Source organism: Zeugodacus cucurbitae, chromosome 5, assembly GCF_028554725.1.
Source record: "Zeugodacus cucurbitae isolate PBARC_wt_2022May chromosome 5, idZeuCucr1.2, whole genome shotgun sequence".
Classification (NCBI taxonomy): Eukaryota; Metazoa; Arthropoda; class Insecta; order Diptera; family Tephritidae; genus Zeugodacus; species Zeugodacus cucurbitae.
The window spans coordinates 32,430,728-32,456,582 of NC_071670.1; the positions used below are offsets into that span (position 1 = coordinate 32,430,728).

At 35.5% G+C, this 25,855-nt stretch overlaps 1 protein-coding gene across 1 annotated transcript in view; it reads right to left on the reverse strand.

Annotated features, from left to right (window-relative positions):
• The window catches only part of LOC105213949 (carbonic anhydrase-related protein 10), a 96,951-nt gene that overhangs the window by 24,889 nt on the left and 46,207 nt on the right, over positions 1-25,855 (reverse strand). The window contains exons 2-4 of the mRNA XM_054231309.1: positions 20,473-20,523; positions 9,724-9,860; positions 9,422-9,634 (exon numbers count right to left, since the gene is read on the reverse strand). Coding sequence (XP_054087284.1) covers positions 9,422-9,634; positions 9,724-9,860; positions 20,473-20,523 — 401 coding nt within the window. The remainder of the gene's footprint in view (positions 1-9,421; positions 9,635-9,723; positions 9,861-20,472; positions 20,524-25,855) is intronic.

The window sequence follows — 25,855 nt, forward strand, 5'->3', positions numbered from 1 at the left end:
TCTATGAACAATAACTCACGCCAAATTTCGTGAAGATATGTAGTAAAATGTGGAAGTTTTCCATATAAGCCATTGATTTCGATCGTTCAGTTTGTAAGGCAGCTATATGCTATAGTGAACCGACCTGAATACTTTTTTCGGAGATTAAATTATTTCTATGAACAATAACTCACGCCAAATTTCGTGAAGATATGTAGTAAAATGCGGAAGTTTTCCATACAAGTCATTGATTCCGATCGTTCAGTTTGTATGGCAGCTATATGACATAGTGGTCCGATATCGGCAGTTCCGACAAATGAGCAGCTTCTTGAAGAGAAAATAACATCTGCAAAATTCAATTCAATCAAAACGATATATTAAAAACTGAAGAACTAGTTCGTATATATACAGACAGACGGACGGACGGACAGACAGGACGGACATGGCTAAATCGACTCAGTTCAACATACTGATCATTTATATATATACTTTATAGGGCCTCCGACGCTTCCTTCTGGGTGTTACAAACTTCGTGACAAACATAATATACCCTGTTCAGGGTGTAATAATCCTGGAATTATCTCAGCTTCCATATACTATATAGAATGTAAATATAACTATTTCACTTATTCTAGTGGATGCTGAATATTTGAATCAAATTATGTGTTATCTTAATAAAATTAAATAAGGAAATTGCGAGAGTAAAAAGTGTTCGGTTACCTTCTTACTTACTAAATAATAATTATGTATAACACAAACGTCTCTTGTTGTTTTTGTAGTAACGATCCAGTCCGTAAACAAATGGAAACACTGGTACTAGATTCATTTATCAATAGCAGCTTCAATGCAATAAGAAAACTGCAGCATTCGAACGCGCATACCTGCAGGTGTTAGAAAGCTCAGATATCCAGTTCGGTATTACAAATTTGGAAAGTAGATGCGAGAGCACAGTGCTTTGCATACGAGCACTGTGCTTTTTGCTTCATTCTCCGACATTTGGCAAATTGTTAGCAAATTGTTCAAGCACAATTACCCCACTATCGTCCTGCAGATACACATATTTATCGTGGTGCCAACACATAAACTCACGCACACGCATACCAGTCGTCCCCGCCCATTGCTCGTTCGACCCGATTTACGAAAGCTTGACACTTCATAGAAACACCCTGTATGTGTGTATGTATGGCTCTACTCATATGTATGTCAGTGGCACACAACAATGTTGCCGCAAAACCGCAATGCAAATGTATTCGCATATACATATATGTATATCTTACGGGCTTTGTCTTAGCTAGTTCATGTGTGGCCTTAACTGCGTGGGTGTGCGTGTGTGTGTGGCAAATGGTTTGAAGTAAGAATGCCGCAATGAATTTGCTTGCAATGACAGTGTCGTTGGCAGTATTGTTGAATGAAATGCAATCTGATAGCACAGCAAGTTGCAAACCGTGACAATTGCACCAATAGCACTGTGTTTGTTGTTGTTAGTGGTGGTAGATCGCAGTTAAAGCGGCAACAGCGAAACAACACAGCACAAAGCCGTTGGCGGTTGAAGGATTTGTCATTTTGTAAACCACAAAACGAGCAGACTAACGACTTTGACACGCAAGTTGCAACAGACAATCGAGATGGCTTTTAGAAAGACTGACGAAGCACTTCCAGTAGGCATATATGGATATATGTATGTATGCGGGTACACACATGCGTACATCTGTGGAAAAGTATTGGTGCAGACGGAAGCTAAGCGTTGCGCTGACAGGAAGTGGGACATGGTAATATTTTGAGTAATCAGTTCGGAATGTAAAGCAAAAATGCAAAAAGCAAACAGAATAACGGAGATGAATATAGCAAGAAAGTTGTAAACAGATATGTAAGCATTGGCGGATCCAAACAAAAACCGCTATGTGGTGTAGACTATTTAACAAATTATGTATAACATCAATTTGTGGTTGGCCTCAATTATAGCCTCGTAATTCTGTAATTTTTAAGCAGTGAGGAGAAAACATTCAAAAATTTGTAAAATATTTTTACGAAAATTATTTATAAAATATAATGAGAAAAAGTTCTCCTCTTAAGCTATTGTTAAAGCTAAATGTCATCATTTGATTACTTGACATATATTTTAAATAAGCCCAACATCCATTTATATCGCAAAATTGAAATTTAAATTAATTCTCTATACATATGAAAGCTATGAAATTCAGTGATAAGAAATTTTATTATATTGGGTGATCCAAGTAGAGGTACTTTTGTTCAGTATTGTTCAACTTTATTTCATTCAAAATTCAGGTTCTGTAAAGAACATGTTTCGCACGCTTCGCTCAACTTATGGTCAACATAATCGACCTACTGATCGTACTATTCACAACACCATCACCCATCTTGAGACCCAGTATTCATTATTGGATAATATTTGACCGAATAAACCACTTCCAGCACGCAGTGAAAAAAATATACCACAGAATATACACGAAGACCGTGGAGAGTCGATTCGGCGCCGTACGCAGCAACTCGGACTGACGTATGGAACGATTTGGCGTATTTTACCTCTCGATATTAAATTGAAAGCGTACAAAATACAGCTTGTGCAAGAACTGAAGCCGCCCGACCTTGCCAAGCGACATCGCTTTGCTCTAGTCAGTTCCAAGAAGTTCCGACGTTTTCAAGCCAAATTCTATTCAGCGATGAGGCCCATTTCTGCCTCAATGGGTATCTAAACAAGCACAATTGCCGCATTTGGGACGAAGAGCAACCTGAAGAGATTCAAGAGCTGCCATTTCATCATTATATGCGGACATTCCCGTTTCGATTAAGGCTTTGGAGCAAAATATCAGGTGTGTCATTCGCGAGTTAACAGTCAAAATACTCGAACGTGTCATCGAAAATTGGACTCAACGGATGGACTATCTGAGACATAGCCGCAGTCTATATTTGAAAGAGATAATATTTTAAAAAATTAATTGAAAGAACATCAAATGATAATAAACATTAAATTTAAATTTTATGTGTTTTTTCTTAAAAAAAGTAGGGAACCTCGAAATAGATCATCTTTTATACATCTTTTAGTTAAATTTAGGACAGCGTAAAATTAATTTTCATTATATCCTCAAGCTGGTATTTTGTTATGGAATTTGACTGATTGCGATTAGCCCATAATTTTTGAAAAATATTCACTGAATCTGAGTCCCCTTATATACAACATAAAATGTTTTCACCTTTTCACCAATCTTATGCCAGCTCCGATATACTATCCGTGTGTTAATAAAATTATGTGTACTTTTATATCTTTACTATAATATGATTAGGTTTCAAATTTCTGTGATGTTTTTGCATACACTCCAAAGCTTTTAAGTATCATAACATAATAAAATTAAAATTTCAAAATTTTGTGTTGAAAAGAAAAATCGAGTAATTGCGCCAAAAACACAAATATTAGGGCATTGTCTTATATTACTTTTTCGAATATTGTCAAAGTATCAAAGATTGTGTTTCAATAGTTCTTAAATTATTGTCTCAAAATGACCACTGATATTTTCTTTAAAATGGAAAAAGTTAATTTCGTGGCCAGTATTTCATTGGTTTCTTGAATTTCCTCGTAACCGCAACAACATATTTGGAAGACCACACACATTCAGGAAGACCATAATCACTTATTATAGTTTGAAAACAATCCAATGCGGATCGCTTAACTTTTTTTTTAGCTAACAGAAACGATATTAAACACTTTTTTACGTTTTTTAGTAAATGGTAGTGGATTAATTTTTGCGCAGGCCTCATGTACTGTAACTCTTTATCAACATTAGAACACAGCAGTACTTTCGTAGTTGTTTATATATATATGTATAAGAAGAGAGCAATAATTGACTTGCTGTTTATGTTCGAATTCTCATAGGCATAATAATTTGTGTACTTACGTTGGTAATATATACAATATAAGCGCAAGTGTGTTTCCATGGAATTAGTGTGCGTTGCTTGTTTGCCAAAAGCACGAGTAAATCAGCTTAATTATTAGTTCTAAATACATAAATGAGTACATAAATAAATGTGGTTGACTATAGTCGGTAATAATAATATTTGCAGAGATGCGCGCAATTCCACAGGTGCGTCATTAATTGAAATCATAGTTACCGCCACTATTTTGTGTAATGAAGCGTGGGTGAGAGGGACGAAAAAAAAATCCCCAACGAAAAAGGGAGAACGCTTTGTAAATGTAATATACGTGCTGTTAAGGGAAAAGCTGGCATGTGTCAAATAAAATGTTAATCCACCGCCAGACGTTGCAATTTCGCTCCCAAAAGTACAAATAAATGAAATAAAATAATAACAAAAAAATAAATATTTTGCGGCCCAACTATTGGCTTTTGGCGCGGTTTTATATGTGTCTGTTACATGTAATTTGGTACGCATTAATGAATTCTTAATTGGCAATTTTAATTAATCCTCATGAAATCCTTATAAGATTATTAAACACTGGCGGTGGACGGCTGAAAGCATGGCATGACAGCATGCGAATGTGCGGCTTGGCTTTGGCTGCAGCCTCACTTAGTGGTGTTTTCAGCGGCGGTATGAGACGGCGTGTTTACTTTTGCATTCGCTTTGAGCTTCGGAATCAATTTGTTACGCTTTTTAGTTAGCTTTGCTTTGTTGCCTTAGCGGCGGTTGCCTTTGCCTAACGCTCCGCCATTTGTGTTGGGGTTTCCTTTGACTTTGCACGCTGCCTAGCTGCGGGTGTTGCTTTGGTGGTCGATTTGGTTTTGGGTTTTGCTGGTGGTCGCTTTGCTTTTAGTCAGTCCGTACGTACGTGTACATCCATATAGAGTTAGCACTGATCCCAGTTGTGTGTGCGTGTGTTGGGTTGTGCGCTTAGCTTGTTTGTTGCGTGCAAATTTAATCACCGGCAAACATGCAGGTGGTATTTTCGTTGTAAATCTAAATGAGACCCTAAATCCAACTCCTTATTATGTGTGTGCGTTGATACATTTTGCGGCTAAATTAGTGGCTGCATTTGCATATCTACACACAGCCATATGCATGGCTTTGTGCTTGGCAGCCTTATAATCGATGGAAATTTTCTTGTGTATTGGTGTGGCTTTCAGATTGATTTAATTATGCGATATCGATTACAAATTGGGTGAGCATATTTTTATAGCTTTTCCACTCTGCGTTTCTACCATATCTTCAGTATTTTTCTTTCGAATATTGATTACATTAAACTAGATACTGCATTGTACTAGCTTAATAATATTCTAAAAATATTAGAATTATTTCTATTTTCGGCCGAGTTATAAATAGTTGTAACATAGTTGGCTTGACTTCAACGGTTCTTTATATTTTTATGGAATCGGAGTTTTGGTCGACACGCATATCTCACTATATTACGAACAACTACGATGTAAGTATACATTCCATTATGCCTCAACAACTGCTTGCTATGCATTAACAGAGGTTTATTAACCACTTGCATTATAATAATTAGAATGATCCGAATTACCCGTTTGTTTGTTGACATTTTAAAGATAATTTCATAATGCCACTCTAAAAATACTGGTCCGAATAATGAGGTGTATGAATGAAAACTTCATAAATAAGCTGTCGAATGAGTATGAATATGCAGTTAACATATTCCTGATGGAACATTCTTCTTCTTTCAGACAAAAGAAATTGAGAAAAATAAGAGTTTACCCCTAGGGCAGCAGCTCAGGCTAAGTGATTTGCTGTCAATCCCACCAAACCTGGCTTAGGTACCGTTTGTGCCGGCTCGCCGCTATTAGCCTCTCTTAATTGTTTTCGCTTGACGTTATCGTTATCACCAAGAACCATCCGTTTTAGAATTTTATCGATTTTATTGCGATTTAACAACGATTCACTGATTGAAATTCGTTCCAAACAGTTTTTTTGTGCAATGTTTAGGTCCAGGGTTATGAAAACAATGCAGACATGATGACTGAACTGGACTATTTCGATTATTTCGATATTTTCGACAATAGGCCTTCTAGAGTGTGGTCCATCATTGACCTCAAATTTACCGGAATAAAATCGACGGAACCGAAATTGCGCTTGATTGGCTGTTATAGTATCAGCCCCCTGGCCTGTCCATCTCTGTCTCGAGCTCAAAAAATACCGACTCAAGCAAACATAAAACTGTCCGAGAAGGTGTTTAGTATGAAATATTTTCTTTGTAATGCAATAAGGCGTAATTCGTAAGTTCGTACTTGTACAACCCGATATACAGATTACTAAAACTTTCGATCTTTTAGTTATTGTGGTCTATTTTATTGTCCTAACGGGTGATTTTTTTGAGGTTAGGATTTTCATGCATTAGTATTTGACAGATCACGTGGGATTTCAGACATGGTGTCAAAGAGAAAGATGCTCAGTATGCTTTGACATTTCATCATGAATAGACTTACTAACGAGCAACGCTTGCAAATCATTGAATTTTATTACCAAAATCAGTGTTCGGTTCGAAATGTGTTTCGCGCTTTACGTCCGATTTATGGTCTACATAATCGACCAAGTGAGCAAACAATTAATGCGATTGTGACCAAGTTTCGCACTCAGTTTACTTTATTGGACATTAAACCAACCACACGAATGCGTACAGTGCGTACAGAAGAGAATATTGCGTCTGTTTCTGAGAGTGTGGCTGAAGACCGTGAAATGTCGATTCGTCGCCGTTCGCAGCAATTGGGTTTGTGTTATTCGACCACATGGAAGATTTTACGCAAAGATCTTGGTGTAAAACCGTATAAAATACAGCTCGTGCAAGAACTGAAGCCGAACGATCTGCCACAACGTCGAATTTTCAGTGAATGGGCCCTAGAAAAGTTGGCAGAAAATCCGCTTTTTTATCGACAAATTTTGTTCAGCGATGAGGCTCATTTCTGGTTGAATGGCTACGTAAATAAGCAAAATTGCCGCATTTGGGGTGAAGAGCAACCAGAAGCCGTTCAAGAACTGCCCATGCATCCCGAAAAATGCACTGTTTGGTGTGGTTTGTACGCTGGTGGAATCATTGGACCGTATTTTTTCAAAGATGCTGTTGGACGCAACGTTACGGTGAATGGCGATCGCTATCGTTCGATGCTAACAAACTTTTTGTTGCCAAAAATGGAAGAACTGAACTTGGTTGACATGTGGTTTCAACAAGATGGCGCTACATGCCACACAGCTCGCGATTCTATGGCCATTTTGAGGGAAAACTTCGGAGAACAATTCATCTCAAGAAATGGACCCGTAAGTTGGCCACCAAGATCATGCGATTTAACGCCTTTAGACTATTTTTTGTGGGGCTACGTCAAGTCTAAAGTCTACAGAAATAAGCCAGCAACTATTCCAGCTTTGGAAGACAACATTTCCGAAGAAATTCGGGCTATTCCGGCCGAAATGCTCGAAAAAGTTGCCCAAAATTGGACTTTCCGAATGGACCACCTAAGACGCAGCCGCGGTCAACATTTAAATGAAATTATCTTCAAAAAGTAAATGTCATGAACCAATCTAACGTTTCAAATAAAGAACCGATGAGATTATGCGTTTTTTTTTTTAAAAAAGTTATCAAGCTCTTAAAAAATCACCCTTTATTTCATTAGTTTTCTTACTGTGTTAAGAAATGTTTCAGTGTGAATGATAAATCTTTAGCACCTGTTTAGGTATGTACAATTAGCTGGATCACACACACTTTTTAAATAATTCGTAAACTACAGATGCCAATTTCTACTGCGATCCTCTGTGCTAAAATTTAGTATTACTTCAAAGATTATGCAGCAGGTATACTACCTTTACTTTGATTAAGATAAAGAGTACTTCAAATATTGAAATTCACTGCGAAATGGACATGATGCGGCATCCCCACCAAAATGCGTAAAACGAAAGTGACAAAAGCACGGTCTAAAATCCCATCAAATCCGCATTTATGTCTCTTTAAAGCTGATCAAATATTTCAAACAATTTTACAACAATAACTCGAACATGAGTAAGCTTCCGCTCGTTTATCTAAGTAAATATGCGAAAAAATAAATAAAGAATGGCGAAAAATCAAGGCAGCAGAGAGCAAACGAAGCAGAAGAGTTAAGACATATCAGCCGGAAAGTAAGCACGCCTATTTAGTAGTATTTATATAACAAAAAACACGACGACAATCGGTATTTGCAGTGAGTAGCTAACGCCAACAGCTGTCGTTGACACCGCCTTCACCGCGCGTTGGTAGCACGAGAGTGTAAGCATATTTTGTTAGAAGTCGGGAAAAGAGATTTATAAAAACAGAAATAAGCATGCGACATGACAGCGGATATGTGTGAACATATTTACATTACTAAGCTCACACACACACACAATCTTAGATGGGCACACATGCTCAAACGCTTGGATAAGTGCACTTGTGCGGCAAATGTCAAAAAATGATTTTCGTACAGGCAAGTGTCGACAAAGGACCAATTCAAGTTTGAATTGGCATTGAATTCGTGCAGACATGTATGCATAGAAGCATTTAGATATTTGGATTTGAAGGAAAGTGCTCCCACTCCACACTCTCAGCGCGTGTGTCTAAGAGTTTGCTCTTTGAATTGTCTTTTTTTGGAAATCTAGCAGCATGTTTGAATTGTGTAAATATGTGACGCATGTCTAACGTACAGTATTTGTATGTCACTTAGCAAACAAATGTCGTTTATAAAATGAACAATTGAATTTGGCGAAATGACACAACCTTTGAAATGTTTACATTTTTCCATATCACTGCACGCGTCTAATACAGCATACAAGTTTTAGACATGCGTGTACTTACAAAGTGGTTGTGTGTGTGTTTGATGTCTTATTTGTTCCAGCTTCTTGTCGCATATTTTTGTTTTAGATTGAGTGACACATATTTCAACTTAACTTACTTTTGGCTCTCAGTCTTCAGTTTAAATTTGAAGCGCGCCTGGAAGTAGTATGGAAAAGTGCTCAGCAACCTGTATGTGAGGCATTAGAAATTATGTGTCTACGTGAATGCTAGATTAAAAGTCTGGTACATTTTCAAAGCAATTAAATATTTAAGTTAAAAATAGAAAAACGTTCAAGTTTAAAGCAGTCAAAGTGGCAAGTGAAGTTTTTAAATATCAGACTGATTTATTAACTTTACGCATATTTTATATTAAGTCTGCATAAGATTATTTTAATCTCTGAGTTAGAGCCAAGTGTGTTCGAAGGCGTAAAATTTAATAATATAATCTACTGCGGCTTCATACTAAAACAAATCAGTTCTCATAGTTACTCATACGCCACGTCTATCCATTATATATTACATTAACTTAATAATATTTTAATTTTAGTATCGAGATGCTTCGGTTTCCTTTGTTTTCCTGGTATATTAGAAACTAATAAAACAATTTTTGAAATATGTGCATCATTACAGTGGACACCACATAACACATAAATACATAATACTAATAAAACAATTATCCATACATACCTCCGCTGGAAATGTATATCCATCCACACTATGCTCTGACCCGAACTGATCATGTAATCCGTAGTGTATATGAATTTCGTGAAATCGATATCTATATGATAATGGACCACCGGATATGTTAACTGGCGTTTGCATGCCATCATAGTTCGCAACAGTCTCGTTGCCAGCAGTGAAAATGACGCTGTGACCAGTATTGCTGATTAAACCGCTTATCTAAAGAAGTAGGAATAGAAGCAGGAGGCAGAGAAAAATATCATAATATTATTATTTAGAATATAATTCAAAAATTCGTCGATATTTACTCTATGTTTATCGATATGCAGCGGTCTTAGATTTGGATCGAATAGTAAGCGTTGCGGTTCTAAATTTACAGGTGATTGTCGACGTCCTTTATTACAAAGTGACCACTCTGGGTTGATTAAACCCCAAAATGCAGGACCTGAAATTTAATCAATTGAAGGAGAGTGAGCAACAAATACTTATCACAAATTAAATCTCTATTATATAATTTCTTTGTCATTAATTTTTATAATCTCACAACAAAGTTGCTTAGAGAGTATTATACATAGTTTAGTTCACATAACGGAAGTTTGTAAGTAATAAAACTAAACGAATTAGATATAGGGTTATATATATCAAAATGATCAAGGCGAAGATGAGTCAAAATCCGAAAGTCCGTCCATGCAACGGAAAACTTGAGGAAAAATTGAGATATCTTCACGAAACTTGGTACACATGTTCCTTATATGGGTTGCTTTCGAAAATGGGCAAAATAGGACCATTGCCACGCCCACAAAATAAAAACCGAAAACTTATAAAGTGCCGTAACTAAGTCATAAATAAAGTTTCAAAAATAAAATTTGGTACAAAGGTTCGCCTTAGGAAAGGGCAAATTTGGATGTAATTTTTTGAGGAAGTGGGCGTGGTCACGCCCCCCACTAAGGTTTTTGTACATATCTCGTAAACTGCTTAAGCTATATCAACCAAACTTTTTAGAGTCGTTTCCCTTAGGCTCTTCCTTATACAGTCCAAAAATGGAGGAACACGGATTATAACTATGCCCACCTCCCATACAAAGGTTATGTTTAAAACTACTAAAAACGCTTTAACTCACTAAGGAAAAGCACCAGAAACCTTAAATTTCGTTACAAAGATGTTACAGAAGGGCTGCACTTAAATTGGTACACACAAGTTGAAATGGGCGTTTGACCCGTCCACTTATTGGCTAAAAACCATATCTCCGAAACTACTTGACCAATTTCAATGAAATTCGGTTCGTAATATTTTCCTGGAATTCAAATGATATGTTGTGAAAATAGGGCAAATCGGTTCACAACCACGCCTAGTTCTCATATACCAGAACTTTGAAGTCGATCTGAATCGTTTACTTTACAATATATAAGTTAAGCGCTAGTGAAGATATTGGAACAGAACTTTGCACAACTACTGCATTTATAGTGTGAGATCGCCTATGATTTTAAGGCCCCATATATACAACATGAAGACCCCAGTACTTCTAATAATTTTTTTACCGAAAATATAGGTAAGTCTCTCAGATATTTTGAAGAAATTCGGAGGGAATATCTTTCTTTTAATAATATGTCTCCGTACTAAAAATTTGTGAAATCGAGTCATAACTTCTCCTAGTTCCCATATATACCATAATATGATGAATATGTGAGTCAAATTGTGTACTATATTAATAAAATTAAATAAATAAATAGCGAGAGTATAAAATGTTCGGTTACACCCGAACTTAGTTCTTCCTTACTTGTTAATACAGAATTTAATATAACAATTTATTAAACTTCGATTTACGGATATTTATCTAATTTTTATTGAAAAACATACCCCTAAGTGAGTACTCGAATTAACCAAAAATTCAACAAAGAAATTGAAACTGTGAATTGAAACCAAAAAAATTATGCCGGCTGAATAAACATAAATTACTCATACGCCACGTACATGATCTTCATTAGTTCATAATTACGCATACGCCCTGTACTACATGTGCCTGAAGTGAATTTCTTTTCTTTTTACCAAACCCAGCAACGTTTTTATTACAAATGTATACAGTTTTTAAAAGCAGTATTTTATTACGATGCCTCTTGCTAAATAAAGTATAACAATAACAACTGCAAATAAAATAGTTAACTGAATAGTGCAAATAATGATTTTGTAGTAGAGAAATGATAGAGTAAGTAAAGTAACTACAACTTTTGAATGTTTCAAGCAAATAACAAGCTAAGTTGTGCATGTAAATAAAGGTAACAATGAAGAATAACAAAACACAAATAAAGTTGAAGTAAACGGAAACTAGCCATTCGAAAAGAGGCAACCGGTTTGCTTGTGCAAACTAAAAAACTAAAAATAAAAAAGTAAATAAATATACAAATAAAAACTATAAACTTAAAAGTTTGACTCAACTAAAAAATCTTGGAAAGTAAAAGTTTTGGCGAAGAAATGTAAATAACTAGAAATGGATAGTGTAAAGGGACCAGATGATGAAGTTGAAGTTAATATGAAAATGAAAACTTGTTTTAGTTTGAAAAATGTAAATAAATTTTATTATGAGAGCACAAGGGCATAAAATATTGATATAGCGTGTTTTGTGAAGCATTGGTAACATTAATATACCTAAAATTTTATTCACAAAATTCTGTATAGATTTTCTATTCGTTATAAGATACCCATATCACGCGTAGTAATCAAGTTGTTGGTGGAAATGGCGTTTTTTAGACTTAATACGATCTTACTGAGCAGAAAAATGCACCTTCGCTGGGGATTTGAGAAGGGACGAAAAATATATGACATTACTCCGATTTATACTGAACTACAGAAGTTACTTATATTCATAGATTTCTTTGAGCTAAATTTAAGTTAATATAACGTATATATTTTCTTATATATGTATATTGATTATGAATCAATATTTTATAAATGAGTACACACAATTTAGTGCTTATTTAATTCGATTGTTCATGGGTATATTAGTTGTGTGTGCACATATGTAAGTAGATACACACCAACTAATCTCGCACAAATTCCCACAAAATTTATTACAGTTCAACTTGCAACTGTTGCAGCATTGAGCCGAAAGCACTCATAACCACTCCTCACGCACGCCAGTGCTTGACAGTTTTATCAGCTTACCTCCTCACACACCGGCTCTCACATATATCCAATATCACATGCATTCCAACGAAATCTAAGGCATAATTATTGCTTTATTTTGCACATTACCAAATACACACCCAAAGATTTATGTGCAAAATTTGTTACCGCCACCTCCAATCAGTAGACCAGAAGTGTGTGAAGGGAGAGGGGTAAAGCCAGGGGTATGATGTACACACACCTTTCGCAGCGCTATTTGCGACTGAAGTGCCCGAAGTTATGACAAATAAACTACAAAATCGCCGAAATAACCCAAGTCAATTGCTCCCCTCATGCTGCTAACGATTTAGGGAGTATATAGTCCATACTAATATGCATAGATATCTAAATTTTGTGTTTAGCTTGTAAGGGGGGATAACGCTTGTAGGTGATGCGATATATAACGGATATACATATGTAAATGAGCGGAACTTGCACCATGGATGAAGCAGTTGTGGACGCAACAAAATTTATGAGTCAACGCAAGACTTAAAAAATATGTGCAATACAAATGCACCGTGTCGCACTTTCGAATAGACATACATATGTGGGGAGTTACAAACATTCAAATATATGTGAGTATCACCATTGCTGAGATAGCGTATTTGGTAGGGCAGCTGCCCAACAGATCCCATCTTCTGCCAGCTGCCAACGAAATACATAAACAAATGGAAAACATAAAGGTGAACACATTCATATGCAAGCCCAGCGAGTTGCTCCAACGCCTTCTAACTGAGAATCAGCGAAAACCACACATTTAATATCCAAAGGCCAACCAGTTCATTTCCGTTGCAAAATGAAGCGATGGTGGTCAGTAAATTGGGAAATATGAAAAATAAACAAGCGCTGCAACAACAGTAGCAACAGTTCCAGCAAACACAACTGCATGCACACACCCATGCATATTCATATGTGTACGAGATGAAAAATAGTGAAGTAAAGAATAAGCTCGACCAACTTGTGGCAATGCGGCTGTGTAGTGTACACATACTGGTTGGCATCGGCAAATGGCCACAGGGACATAAACAAGGTGAATGGGACGAGCATACAGGCTGCAACACAGCGCCAGTGGTCAGTGGTTGTTGCATAAGTCAAACCGAGCGCGCGAAGTTTTGTGGTCTATGAAGTGTTGGCAATTTTTTCGCTGGCATTCTGCTCTTGTTCTGTCCCTGTGTTTTTTTTTTTGTTTTATGCAGCGTATGGTTAGTCGCTTACAAAATAGTAGAAAACTTGGTCTAAACTTAAGTGCATTATCCCGTTGTTTATTTTATGCCACAAACATGTATTACTTGTAGGAATTGGTTCTATTTAAAAATAAGGGCGTAACTGAAGCTAAGGTTTAATATCTAGTGTAGATACCATAAAGTCTGGGTATGCTAACGGGCATATTCGAAACCCAGAGCTTGAATTGCGAATGGATGCAGATCCTATAGAACTACAAGGAACATTGTTATATGAAGGAAGATCAAGCTTAGGATACGTTATGTCCTATGGCTCATTGTCGAGGCTTACATGCTTGTATAGACATCTCCTTTTTTAAGCTCAAAAACCCTCAAACAGTATATTAATAATTATGAATACTAACGCTTTTAAGCTATAGTGTAATGAAACAATCTGTTAAAGTCAAGCATTTTCTTTATGTTATTAATATAGTCTCATATTCATCTATACATGGATATCTACCTTTATTTTCTTATTGATATACATAAGTATACCATATTGGTTTAAGTAAGTATTGAGTATACAAGCAAGGTAAAATTATAGTATAGTATAGCTTGATAACCCATTATCTCTTCGGAAATATAATATTTCTTCTAAATAATAAATTTTAATTCGTAAACATCGAAATATTTGCATAGTTATATCTTTAAGTTATGGTTTATACTGGATACGATTTGTATATAGGAGTTCTATCGTCGTAGTTTTTAAAAATTACCAAATTAAAGAAATTATATCCCACAGTCGACTTCATTTCCTGATCCTGATGGTCACAACAAGACGCAGTTTGATAGTTATTATCACCGTATCATTCAGTGAGTTAAAACTCAAGATACTGTAGAACCGTTGAACCATATTATTTCGTATTCCTCTTATTCTATCACCTGTGCTTATGCACTTGCATTTTCTTAGCAACTAAAAACTTTACATGTTTAACTAATATTGTACAACAGAATAACAAATATCAGAGAATAAACTAAAAACTGTGAGTAATTCACAACTCGCAACTTGAAACTTGTAGTTGTTGCGCTGGATTACTTTGTTGGAAGCCCAACTAGTAAGCATTGATCTACAAACTTGCAATGCAACGTAATTCGTGAGTACAACAACAAAACGCATAACTTAACATGATGGATAACACAGACTTTTGCAATTCTGTTTCGTAACTGCATGTGCTGAAGTTGTGGGTGTATTTGAGTATTTGCATGTGTGATTTGCTTTACGTGAGAGTTCTACTTATCGGTAATCTCATTAGGACCTTCATACATTCATAACTGATTCCAAAGAAAATACAATGTGCAGTTATTTATGGGTGTGGGCGAATGCGAAGGGAAGGCAAGTAAGAATAAATTATTTGATTCACAAAGAAATTCAACAAGGGTTGTCGTGGTTAGATTTGAATAAAAATATTTTAAGCTTTTTTTTATTTTGTGACGAATCTGTTGAGTTCCGTATAACAAAATGTTGAAAATAATATTTGTACTGTTAATTGAAAGTACAGTAAATTAGAGTTTCGCTTCATTATGTTTCTTATTTAGAGCGTTGGTAACTCTGTTGCCTGAAATTTCGGTTTTCTATAAATGCGAGAGACTGAAAATTTATCTGATCCAACGTGTGAAACACCAGCATGCCTGTGTATGTAAGACAAAACGAATAACTGTAAGTTGTAGTGGGTATTGGAGTAATCGTCTCATCTTTGCCTCGCGTGTTTCAGTTGCAGCTGCATTTGCGGTTTTTACTGCTGCGGTTTTCTCTCGGCTTCCACATAGTTGACGCCTGGCAGAGTGTTGCTCCTGCCAACTTCAAAGCTATTTCACCGCAAATTTCACATGCATATATGTATATTCATATAGTTTTGCTTATATAAATACAAAAATATCTAGAATGCTTTGAATTTTAAATTGGAATTTGTGTAATGCAGCAAATAAAGTTTCTTTATCATTTTTTATTTCCCTTTCTTATTTATTGTTTACCTGTAGAGTACCGCCAAATTTTTATAGCTTCGATTGTATTTGTGTACGCTTGTTTCACTTCTCATTTCCTTCATTTTCTTTTCGTTATTGATTTTATTTTTATTTTTAAAATTTAAAGCTTACATATACATATAACAAATCCTAGTCATACATCCATCTCCATAACAAATTTTAGGTGACTCTAAAAGGAAGTTAATCAAGATATTATCATGCTGTAATATCGAAAACTACAGCAGGATTTCGCATATTACACTTTTAAACATTATTTTTTACTCTTTCAAGCCACAATTTGTTTTGCTTCTGAAAGTCTTAGTGATTCCACTTCATATTGTAAATTCAACGATTTTTTCTCGCTTAAGTACTTATAAACCCCCCTGTCGCGTCGGTGATGATTGCTTATATGCGTGTGGCAACCACCGCTGGAGCGCTCTGAAATCGCGGCGTGCCGATTATGGCGATACGACAGCATCAGTCACCTAATTTTTGTCACGACAACAATGGCTGATGGGTTGCCATGATTGTTTTGTGTCGCTGTCAACAGCTGCTATTAAGATGATGCTATCAATGTTGCATACTTGTGTACAAGCTGATTCCTCGCTTTTTTGCATACTTTCTTAAATTGTGCTACTTGTTTTGGTAGCTGGTATTGCCAATGTATGTGTTTATTGTGATACTCCTTTCATGGGGGTCAAAAAACGCTCGAATGCTTCTCTTATTCGCCTCAATCTATTTGTTGTGCTACGTGACGTATCTATAACTTGCATACTGGAGAATACAAGATGTACACAAGACTTGACATGCAAATATATCTTTGTTGACACACATCGGGAAGCAAAAAATTAAGTACCTTAATCGGTTAATAGTACTTCCTCTCAATATTGATTGTTAAAAAAATAAATATATCAAAATAAATGCATGGAAAGTCTGTAGCCGAATATTATATACTCTTGCAATTTGTAAATATGTTTGTAAAGCCTTGTGAAATATTTCCAAGTATCCTCTCGATATTACACATACATTCGTATTTTATTAAATTAATTTACCAATACTCAAAGTTTTCTTTAATCGTATATAATAATCTCAAATATGCGCCATTTTGCCCGATAATTTGTTGACATTTTGAAGGTACTTTCATAGAAACTCTGGCCCTCGATTTTCATAATATTTTCTTCAGACGATAATTGGATCATCGAAAATAAATTCCATAGACAATAAGAGGTAATATTCACTTGATACCTAGCCCGGAGAATAAGGTGGATACAAAATAAAGTCCAAATCACGATTCTGGAGCTTATAGCGAGACCCTATTGATGAAATCTGCCACCTAGTGTTATACGAGTATTAATTAATTCAAAATTATTCTACTTTTGGACAAAGCTAGCCCCTTATGGACGATTACTTTCATCAGACGGTTCTATTATTGAGATTATAGGACCAATCAATGTGAGTATTTTGAATTATAAAAACAATTTTTGATGTCATCAACTTGTTCATCGGCAGTTGCAAAAACAATGGGACAAATGCTGCACTCTTCTGAAAAACTGAAATATTAAATAATCGTCTTACAACATAATTCAAGTTCTACGCTCTAAAGAAGAAACACTTGAGACTTTGTAACTCTACCAATAGAGAAGTAAGGACAAACATTTCGTTATCAAGGGAGGAAGAAAGCATACATTGAAGAAAGAAGAAGGGAGATGTGATTGTCTCAATCGATGATACGAGATGTACAAACGCAGCGCAGGTGCCATGGTGCAAGCGATAACAAGTGATAACAGTAAATGCCAGCACAGCAGAAAATTGCAAAAAATGCCATTAGAAAAAGAAAGTGCGAAACAGCAAACGAAGAAGTGTAGTGACATCGCGTATAAAAAGAATAATGCCAGTTAAACAGCAACACTCACACGTACTGCCACACGCGAGTGTGCGTACACCTCAGGTATAGCAATTCAAGGCATCAGAATTTCGCACTTAGAACTTCGCCACTAAATGCAGCAAACCAACAACACGCGGCGCTGACAAGTCACGAAGCGTTGAAGCGGATGTGAGAAGTTGAAATGTGCAATACCAAAAGTAGTTATGTGTCCTGAATGGCCGCAAAGCTACGAACGTGGCGTTATGGCGTTTGGTGTTTTCTCAGAAAGTTTATGCGAGAATATTGGAATTCCTTTGAGTGAGAAGAGAACCAAAACGACTGCAATGCGTCGCTGAAATGCCCCTAAAGACGGCTATTGTGGTTCTATTAGATTTCTTTGGTGAATTTATTTGTTAGTTATTGTTTTTATAGCATTCATTTATCTCCAAAAAAAGAACTATTGAACTATTTCTAAGCGCAATTGTGAAACAGTATCTAAGACTTTACATTTTTACTATCACCAAATCTAAAAGCTGTTATTTTTTGCTATCAATAATGCTAAAAGCTATAATATATTCATGGGTTCGATTTTGAGAGCTGCTAAAATTGAACTGAAGTTGGGCAGAAAAAACCTTTACTTTGCCTTTGAATGAATGAAATGAATCAATATTAATGTTGATCTTGGCAGCTCTATTTTGCGCAAGGAGAAAGCGATAACTATCAAAGTAATATATACATAAATGTAAATTTTTATAAAATTAAATGATCACATTATATGTTTCTAATCTCAGTTTAATCCTGTATTTTCTACTTAACTTCGAATACTTTGCTATTATCTTCTTACGAAAATATTACACATTTGAAGAGCTTGTTGCGTACTTTACAACTAAGATCCATTTAAATCGTTAACCAGCGGATTGTTGAAGATACAAAGTAGAAGTAGAATGTGGTAAGACTGATAAAGCTTATCTTTTAATGTGAAATTGTAAGCAGGGATCAAATTGAGATTTGATGAAGTTTAGATGACAGGCAACATGGCAATTTAACAGTACTGGTATCAAAAGCATGGATGCGATGACAGGAATAAGTGTGTATATATTTGTTTGTTCAAGCCAGACAAACACAATTTGTATTTATAGTGCAAAAGATGAATCAAAGGTGCAAGTATTTTATAAATTTACGTAGATAGGTACACATTAGGATGGATCAACTCGAAAGGACTATATCGAAAGGTTAATTTCCCGTAGATCCAACATTAATCCGGAATAACTTCTTAATCCTTAACTCTTTTACAGCTTGTATAACTTTTATAAATTCCTAAATATTATAAATTTAGAGCATTTTCAGCGTGAGTTTCTCCGTAATTTATATATGTATAAAGTTTTCAACAAAAACAGTTGTACCACTCTAATGAAAATACGAAGTAATGAAGCCACAGTCAGTAGCACCAGCGTGAGGAAAATCGGAGCGCGTTGTTGCGAGTGTCATATTTATCGCTTCTGAACCGGAAGTAACAGGAAATCTTTCATGCTCTCACTTACACTTACACTAAAGTACAGACATGTACGCCCAAACGCAATTGCCAGAGCACGGCGCTCCTATAAATATTGAACACACCAATATAAATTGTGTGATTTTACAAATATGCATGCAAATGCATGCACTTCCCGCTGTCTAGATTTACAAATGGTGCTTCGTTGCACTAGAAGGGAGACCACTAATTCCTGCTTAAAGATTTGTCTGCAATTCAAATATTTTTTTTTTTACTTTAAAGCATTATTCGATAATCGAAATAAGCCCTAGGTTCTGAAATTTCAGCAAATTCAGTCTGCTAAGAAATTAAAAGTAATTGATGCAGAGTGCAGAGTCAATAGTAGGTGTTCAAACATTTCATAATGAAAGTATCAATTTTAAATGTCGTCATTGTTGTTTTTCGAAACCAACAGTTTCTTAAGATATTACTTAGCGAACCAACGAATAATTATAGATTTCGGGGTTACATAATTGGTTACAATTATTTATGAAACGGGTTAGCCAAATCTTATTTCGCAGACATCCTCACATCTGGTCCTGCACGTACATACATAGATCATGTAGCCGAAACGCGCACACTTTCAGTATGCGTTCTTTTCGTTTAGGTTGCTGAATAAATTTTGCTTATAATTTGTTGCGAATTGCTTGAATGCTTTTATATGTATGTAGATCGTGCACAAAAAGCGCTAAGTTTTTCATACTTCCTCAAGTTTCTTTAAAGTAAGGGCACCATAATTCTCTTGGTTGAAAAGATTTATGAAAAATGTTTGACAAATTTAAATTTGTATTGGCTTTTCTTTCTTTGAACTTATGACAAATGTTTTACTGCTACAAGTTCGTATATATTAAATGTCATCACAATGATAGGTAATAAACTATGAAAATGGTGGAATATAAAGGCAATTTTTCTTTATATTCCACCTACATCTGAATATTTATGTAAAATGCATGTTTTTATAGATTATGGATGTAGGTTACTCATACGCCTTGGTAACTCCTGCCTTATAAAATAAATGTCGCTTTTTCGAACTAAGTACAACATAAGCATTTAAAATAGGGAACACTGGTTGGACACTAACTAGTTTTATAAAATGAAATACTTCTTTTATTTAAAGTAGAATTTCAGTTAAAAATAATAATATAAATAAAATATAATAATAATATAAAGTAACAAAGTAATTAATATAACTAATCACGGGAACACATTCTTTGCAATATTATTATACAATAAATTCATTTAAATAACTTCATATTTTTAAAACGTAAATACCACCTCATAAGGAAAGAATATATAGTTGATATTTGCTATTTTAACTCACCTGATATGCCATCATACGTCCACCATTCTTCCCAACTAACTGCCAATATCACTGAAAAGTAAAAAACAACAGATACAGTTACTTTTTTATTCTTAAGTGGCATAAATAGACATAGCTTTTCTAAAGAAAAACTTAACGATAGATTGTAGAAATGCAATTTATCAATTTAGTAATAATTCAATATAACAACTTGACATTTTACCCACATTCAAAAAGAGCTCTAGCAAATTTACACTAAAGAATTACCCGTTATGTTTTGAACTATTCTTCTTCTTCTTGACTGGTGTAGGCACCGCTTACGCGGTTATAGCCGAGTCCAATGCGCCAATTGCTAATATCAAGTGAAGACAGGTCCTTCTCCATCTGGTCCTTCCACCGGAGTGGAAGCCTCCCTCTTCCTCGGCTTCCACCAGCGGGTACTGCATCGAACAATTTCAGAGCTAGAACACTTTCGTCCATTCGAATAACATGACCTAGCCAGCGTAGCCGCTGTCTTTTTATTCGCTGGACTATGTCTATGTCGTAGAATAACACATACAGCTCATCAAGGGAACATTTCTCTTCCGCAAAACCTTTCTCTCGAAAACTCCTAGTGCCGTCTCATCGGATATTGACATCGTCCACGCTTCTGCACCATAAAGTAGGACGGGAATGATGAGTGACTTGTAGAGTTTAGTTTTTGTTCATCGAGAGAGGACTTTACTTTTCAATTGCCTACTTAGTCCATAGTAGCACCTGCTGGCAAGAATGATTTTGCGTTGTATTTCAAGGCTGACATTATTATCGAAATTATATACAACTTAAAACTTATGACTGTCAAGTGTTAGTGACGTGGGAGCCAAGACGCGAATGCGATGACAGGAGATATTTCGTCTTCGCCTCTATATTTGAATAGCTCGGCCGCCAAACCATCGGCCCCCGCCGCCTTGTTGCTCTTCAAGCAGGTAATTACTATTATAATTTCTTCACGGTCGGGCAATTCATCGTCAGACATCGTCATCGATTGGGGAATCGGGTTCGCTATCTCCTGGTGTTGTAGTTTCATTGCCATTCAGCAGGCTGGAGAAGTGTTCCCTCCTCAAACTCAGTATACTCTGGTCATTAACAACAAGATCACCTCTGGGGGTCCAACAGGTCCGGTCTTGAAACCTTCATTTAGTCGCCGGATCTCTTCGTAAAATTTTGGAGCATTACCCCTGTCAAGCTCTTCATACGCACGCATTTAGGCCTCTTTCGTTTTTTGTCTCGCTTCCCTCTTCAACTCCCGGTATCTATCCCATCCCGCACGTGTTGCGGTCGATCGCAACATTGCGAGGTATGTAGTCTGTTTTCTCTCTTCTCATATATAAAGCACTTCGTAAGAGAGTATTTTAATTTGAACCTGTGATAAAAATTTTACAGGTTTCCGTTAGAAAATGATCATTTCACCTATATCAACCAATACCTTAAATCAATATGTTTCTTGAAGAAATACCTCTAGTTTGAGTTGGTGTTTCATAGTAAAGACTATCTGGTCTTAGAGCATTGGAGTTTCAAAGCAATACATGTTTTTTCAATGGCAACAAAAAGCAAAAGATCTTAACTCTGTTTAATGTGAAAAATCTTCTTTATCCCGATCAAATTACCATGGAATAGATTATGGATTGCTTATAGTTAAAATATTTTTGGAATCAAAATTTGAAAATGCCATTGTATGGATGTAAACGATACAGACTTGTATTCTAGTACAAATCAAGCAATTAGTACCTAGCTGTAGTAGACAGCTAATATGAACATGCATAAATCAAAGTATGTTGAATATAAAGTAGAATATTGATATTGGCATGAAAAATTAATTAAACACGAAACATCCTTCATTTCGAACAACATTTTTCAATCATTCCAAATCAGTACAAATTCATCTTTTGTGTTAGGTAATTAAAAAATCAATATTTTATTAGAGCTGTAGCGCACATTAACTGAAATATTTAAATTTAATTTATTTGACAATTGTTAAGGTGACATAACTGTATATTTTAAATTCAAATGAAGCATTTATTAGCATATTGTTTCTACATTCCCGATTTTATACAGCAGCTGGTTTTTATGTAAACATAAAACTGCCAAGCTAACGAAGCATTTACAACAATTTTAACTGTATTGAATGAACTAAATTATATTAAATTTTAATTGAAAGTTATGTGCTGCTTTAGTAATTACATTAATTAAACTCACAGCCACTCTGTGCAACTGGTACACATATTTTTTTTTCAATATTAATATGTAGCAATATAATATAGATATTCCACTCAGTGCGTAAACGGTTTGAATACATACAAACAACAAAATATTTGAAATTTCCGAAATTGCTGTAATAGCATAAGCCATTGGTATAAGCATACGTTCTCATATATACTCTGTATATATATATGTTTGCACCAATATATGTACGTATGTAGAGTGTTAAAAATGGTACAGTTTTCACTATCATTAATTTCATTTTAAGTATTTAGCAAACTAAATGCATTATTTACCACTCACGAGATAACATTAACTTACTACACTAACAGTAACAACAAAGCCCAATAACAACCATAGTTACAAATAACTATAAGAGCATAATACCATTTACCAAGACTATCGACCAACTAAAAATGCAATAACTATTAGAGGAGGGTGCGGGTGGTAGCGGAGGGGCTCACGTCACACTTTCAGGTTCTCGGTTGCAAGAGCTGACAAAAATAAAAACCGTGCAACCGAACACGAACGATCGTAAATGGTCTGTGCCAGTACAGCACACCTATACATGAATGGCCTTCCACAATAACATTAAAGGGAAATTTAATACTAAAATCATCGCACTATGCCGTTATGCAGCCAGAAGCCGCCAACTATGCGCACACACATTAATATATCCACGCGCGTTCGTGGTTCTGTGCCGAAAACGGACATATTCACGAAAAATTACTGAGCTGGCGAAACTGCTGGAGAGTGGTGAAAGTCATTTCGGGTTGGCGGGGAAATTGGAAGGTGTTCTGCTGCTGTTCTGCAAGGGTGTGAATAAGCGTAAAACTAGTGAAAACTATAAACGAGTGAGAAATGGAAAAGTGTAAAGTTCAATGCTGCGGCTGTTGTAATATACCCAAAAACGAAGGCAAAAAACGTAGAGCAACAACAAAATAACGAGAACGAACGAACGAGAAGTTGTATTGGCAGCCAAAAATGTAGCGCGTAGGGTTAGTTGAAACATTTAGAAATCCATTAATTTCAATCATTGCCCATGACTTTGCAATATTATTGTGCAATTTTCACTCGCTTTAATATAATAAAATGAATGGTAGCGGAAGTAGGGTCAGCACTAATGTTTCTCTGTTCTCACGCCTCACCTACCAACCGCTGCCCAGCAGTGCCTTAGCGCTGTAACCGCATTGCCCGATGGCCACCGGAAACTGAGACCAGGCAAACTGCTGGCCAAAGACGGCAAATAGCACACCACATACCACAAATGGTTAGTAGCATAAGAATGGATTGTAGCGAAAATTTAAATGGCCTGATTGCAGCTTGCACAATTCATACATGTGCACTCTAGCGAATTGCACTATGCATTTTTGTTTACGGTGATGTGATTTGGGTCATTAAAAGGCGTTTTGCGAGGTTTACTTATGCACTTAAATTTTTTATTTCATTTAATTAGAACTTTAGACTTCGTAGATATTGCACATGGGCACACCATCCAATTTGTTGGCCTAAGGAGATAGTGCTGTAATTTTAAATTTGCTGTACTACTTCCAAAATTCATAATGACTCATAAATCAAAGTATAGTGTTTCTTTGGGAAAGCTATAAAATGTAGTAGAGTAGCAGTAACAACATCACAAGTTCAGGAAGTGAGATTTCAAGCGAGCTTCCCCCGAAACTATTTTTTTTGAAACGGTAAACGATGAAATTCGGAAACTACTCGATGCGTATCGACTTCAAGTTTAACGTTTAATTTAAATTTACGGTTCTTTTAGACTGCACTAATTATTTTAAAAGCATTTTATCAAATTAGCTTTAATTTGATATGAGAAAACTGTATGGAAATTGAAATGAGATTCTTTTGAGAATTTTGAAGATATGACAAGGAAGTTAGAAAATCCGTATTGACGATGACATAACGTGTGTAAATTTAAACGAATGAGGATTGTCATCAGTATTTAAAGCTGCTGTTTCAGCGCAATTAGCCGGAACATGACGAAGTTTGATGTCATTAAGCGTGAGTAGGCATACATGTTGGATGGAATAGTTATTACTTAAGAGTCCTTACATTTTTATAGGCGGGGCATTCTCTGGAAAAAAAGCCACTTTAAAAAAAGTTTTTTATTTTCTTTGGCAATTATATATCTTATAGTACATGTAAAACCTAAAACAAAACATATGGTTTTAGGTCTGTGTAACGCGGGGTTGCCATATTATAAGGGGCCAAAGTTTTTTGTAAAAAAAATTTCGAACCGCCATAACTTTAAAACTAATGAACAGATTTTAAAACACCATGTGACTTTTTTGTACAGAATTTCTCAAACTTTGAAACTGTATATCGTAAAAATTTTGAAAATTAATATTTCATAGCAAAAAATTATAAAATTTTTTTTTTTTTGAATTATTAACAACTTATGCCCCCTTCGATTTTTTTTCGAAAATATCTTAAAATGTTCCTTATTTCATCACCTTTTTATCCCCCAAAGGGAATTTTGGGACAGCAATATTTGTGTGAGCTACAAACAAAAAACCAACTCAGAACATGGTGAAAAATCATTGATTAATGCACTATTATTATCTGCAATTAGCGTAACCTAGGATTAACGACGTGGACGTAGCAGACATTTAATCCCTTTTTGTTTTTTTTTTATTTTTTAATATTTTTTTAAATTTTTTTGTATTTTTCAAATTTTTAAACGCATAGATTCGTTTTCATTCATTTATTCACTTGTGCAACACTATTTGTAAAGTTTTTCGTTAGTATATAAAATTTATTTCAGGTCTGCGAGTAAAATATTCGAAGTAGTGCCCGACCGATACCAATGCCGTTGCCGATTCTTTTATGAATTAAATAATTTATTCGCGGTGTATAGCTTTTTTTGGCATCGCCCAGAAGCGGCCGGCCAATAAGAGAAGATATGTGTTTCATCAGAGCATTGACAGATTACATATATTGACTAGACCAGGCTCCAAGATTATTATTACCTGTTCCTGCCTATGGCGAATGATGTTGCTTGCGAAAAAATCATCTTAAGAGAAACTTTTGAAAATCGACTGTTCCAATTTTTTGCCAATTCTATAAGTCTAGCATTATGAAATAAACTTCAAAATCTCTACAAATTGTTGAAAAAATTGTTTGTTGCGTACTTGACATTCAATCATTCTTA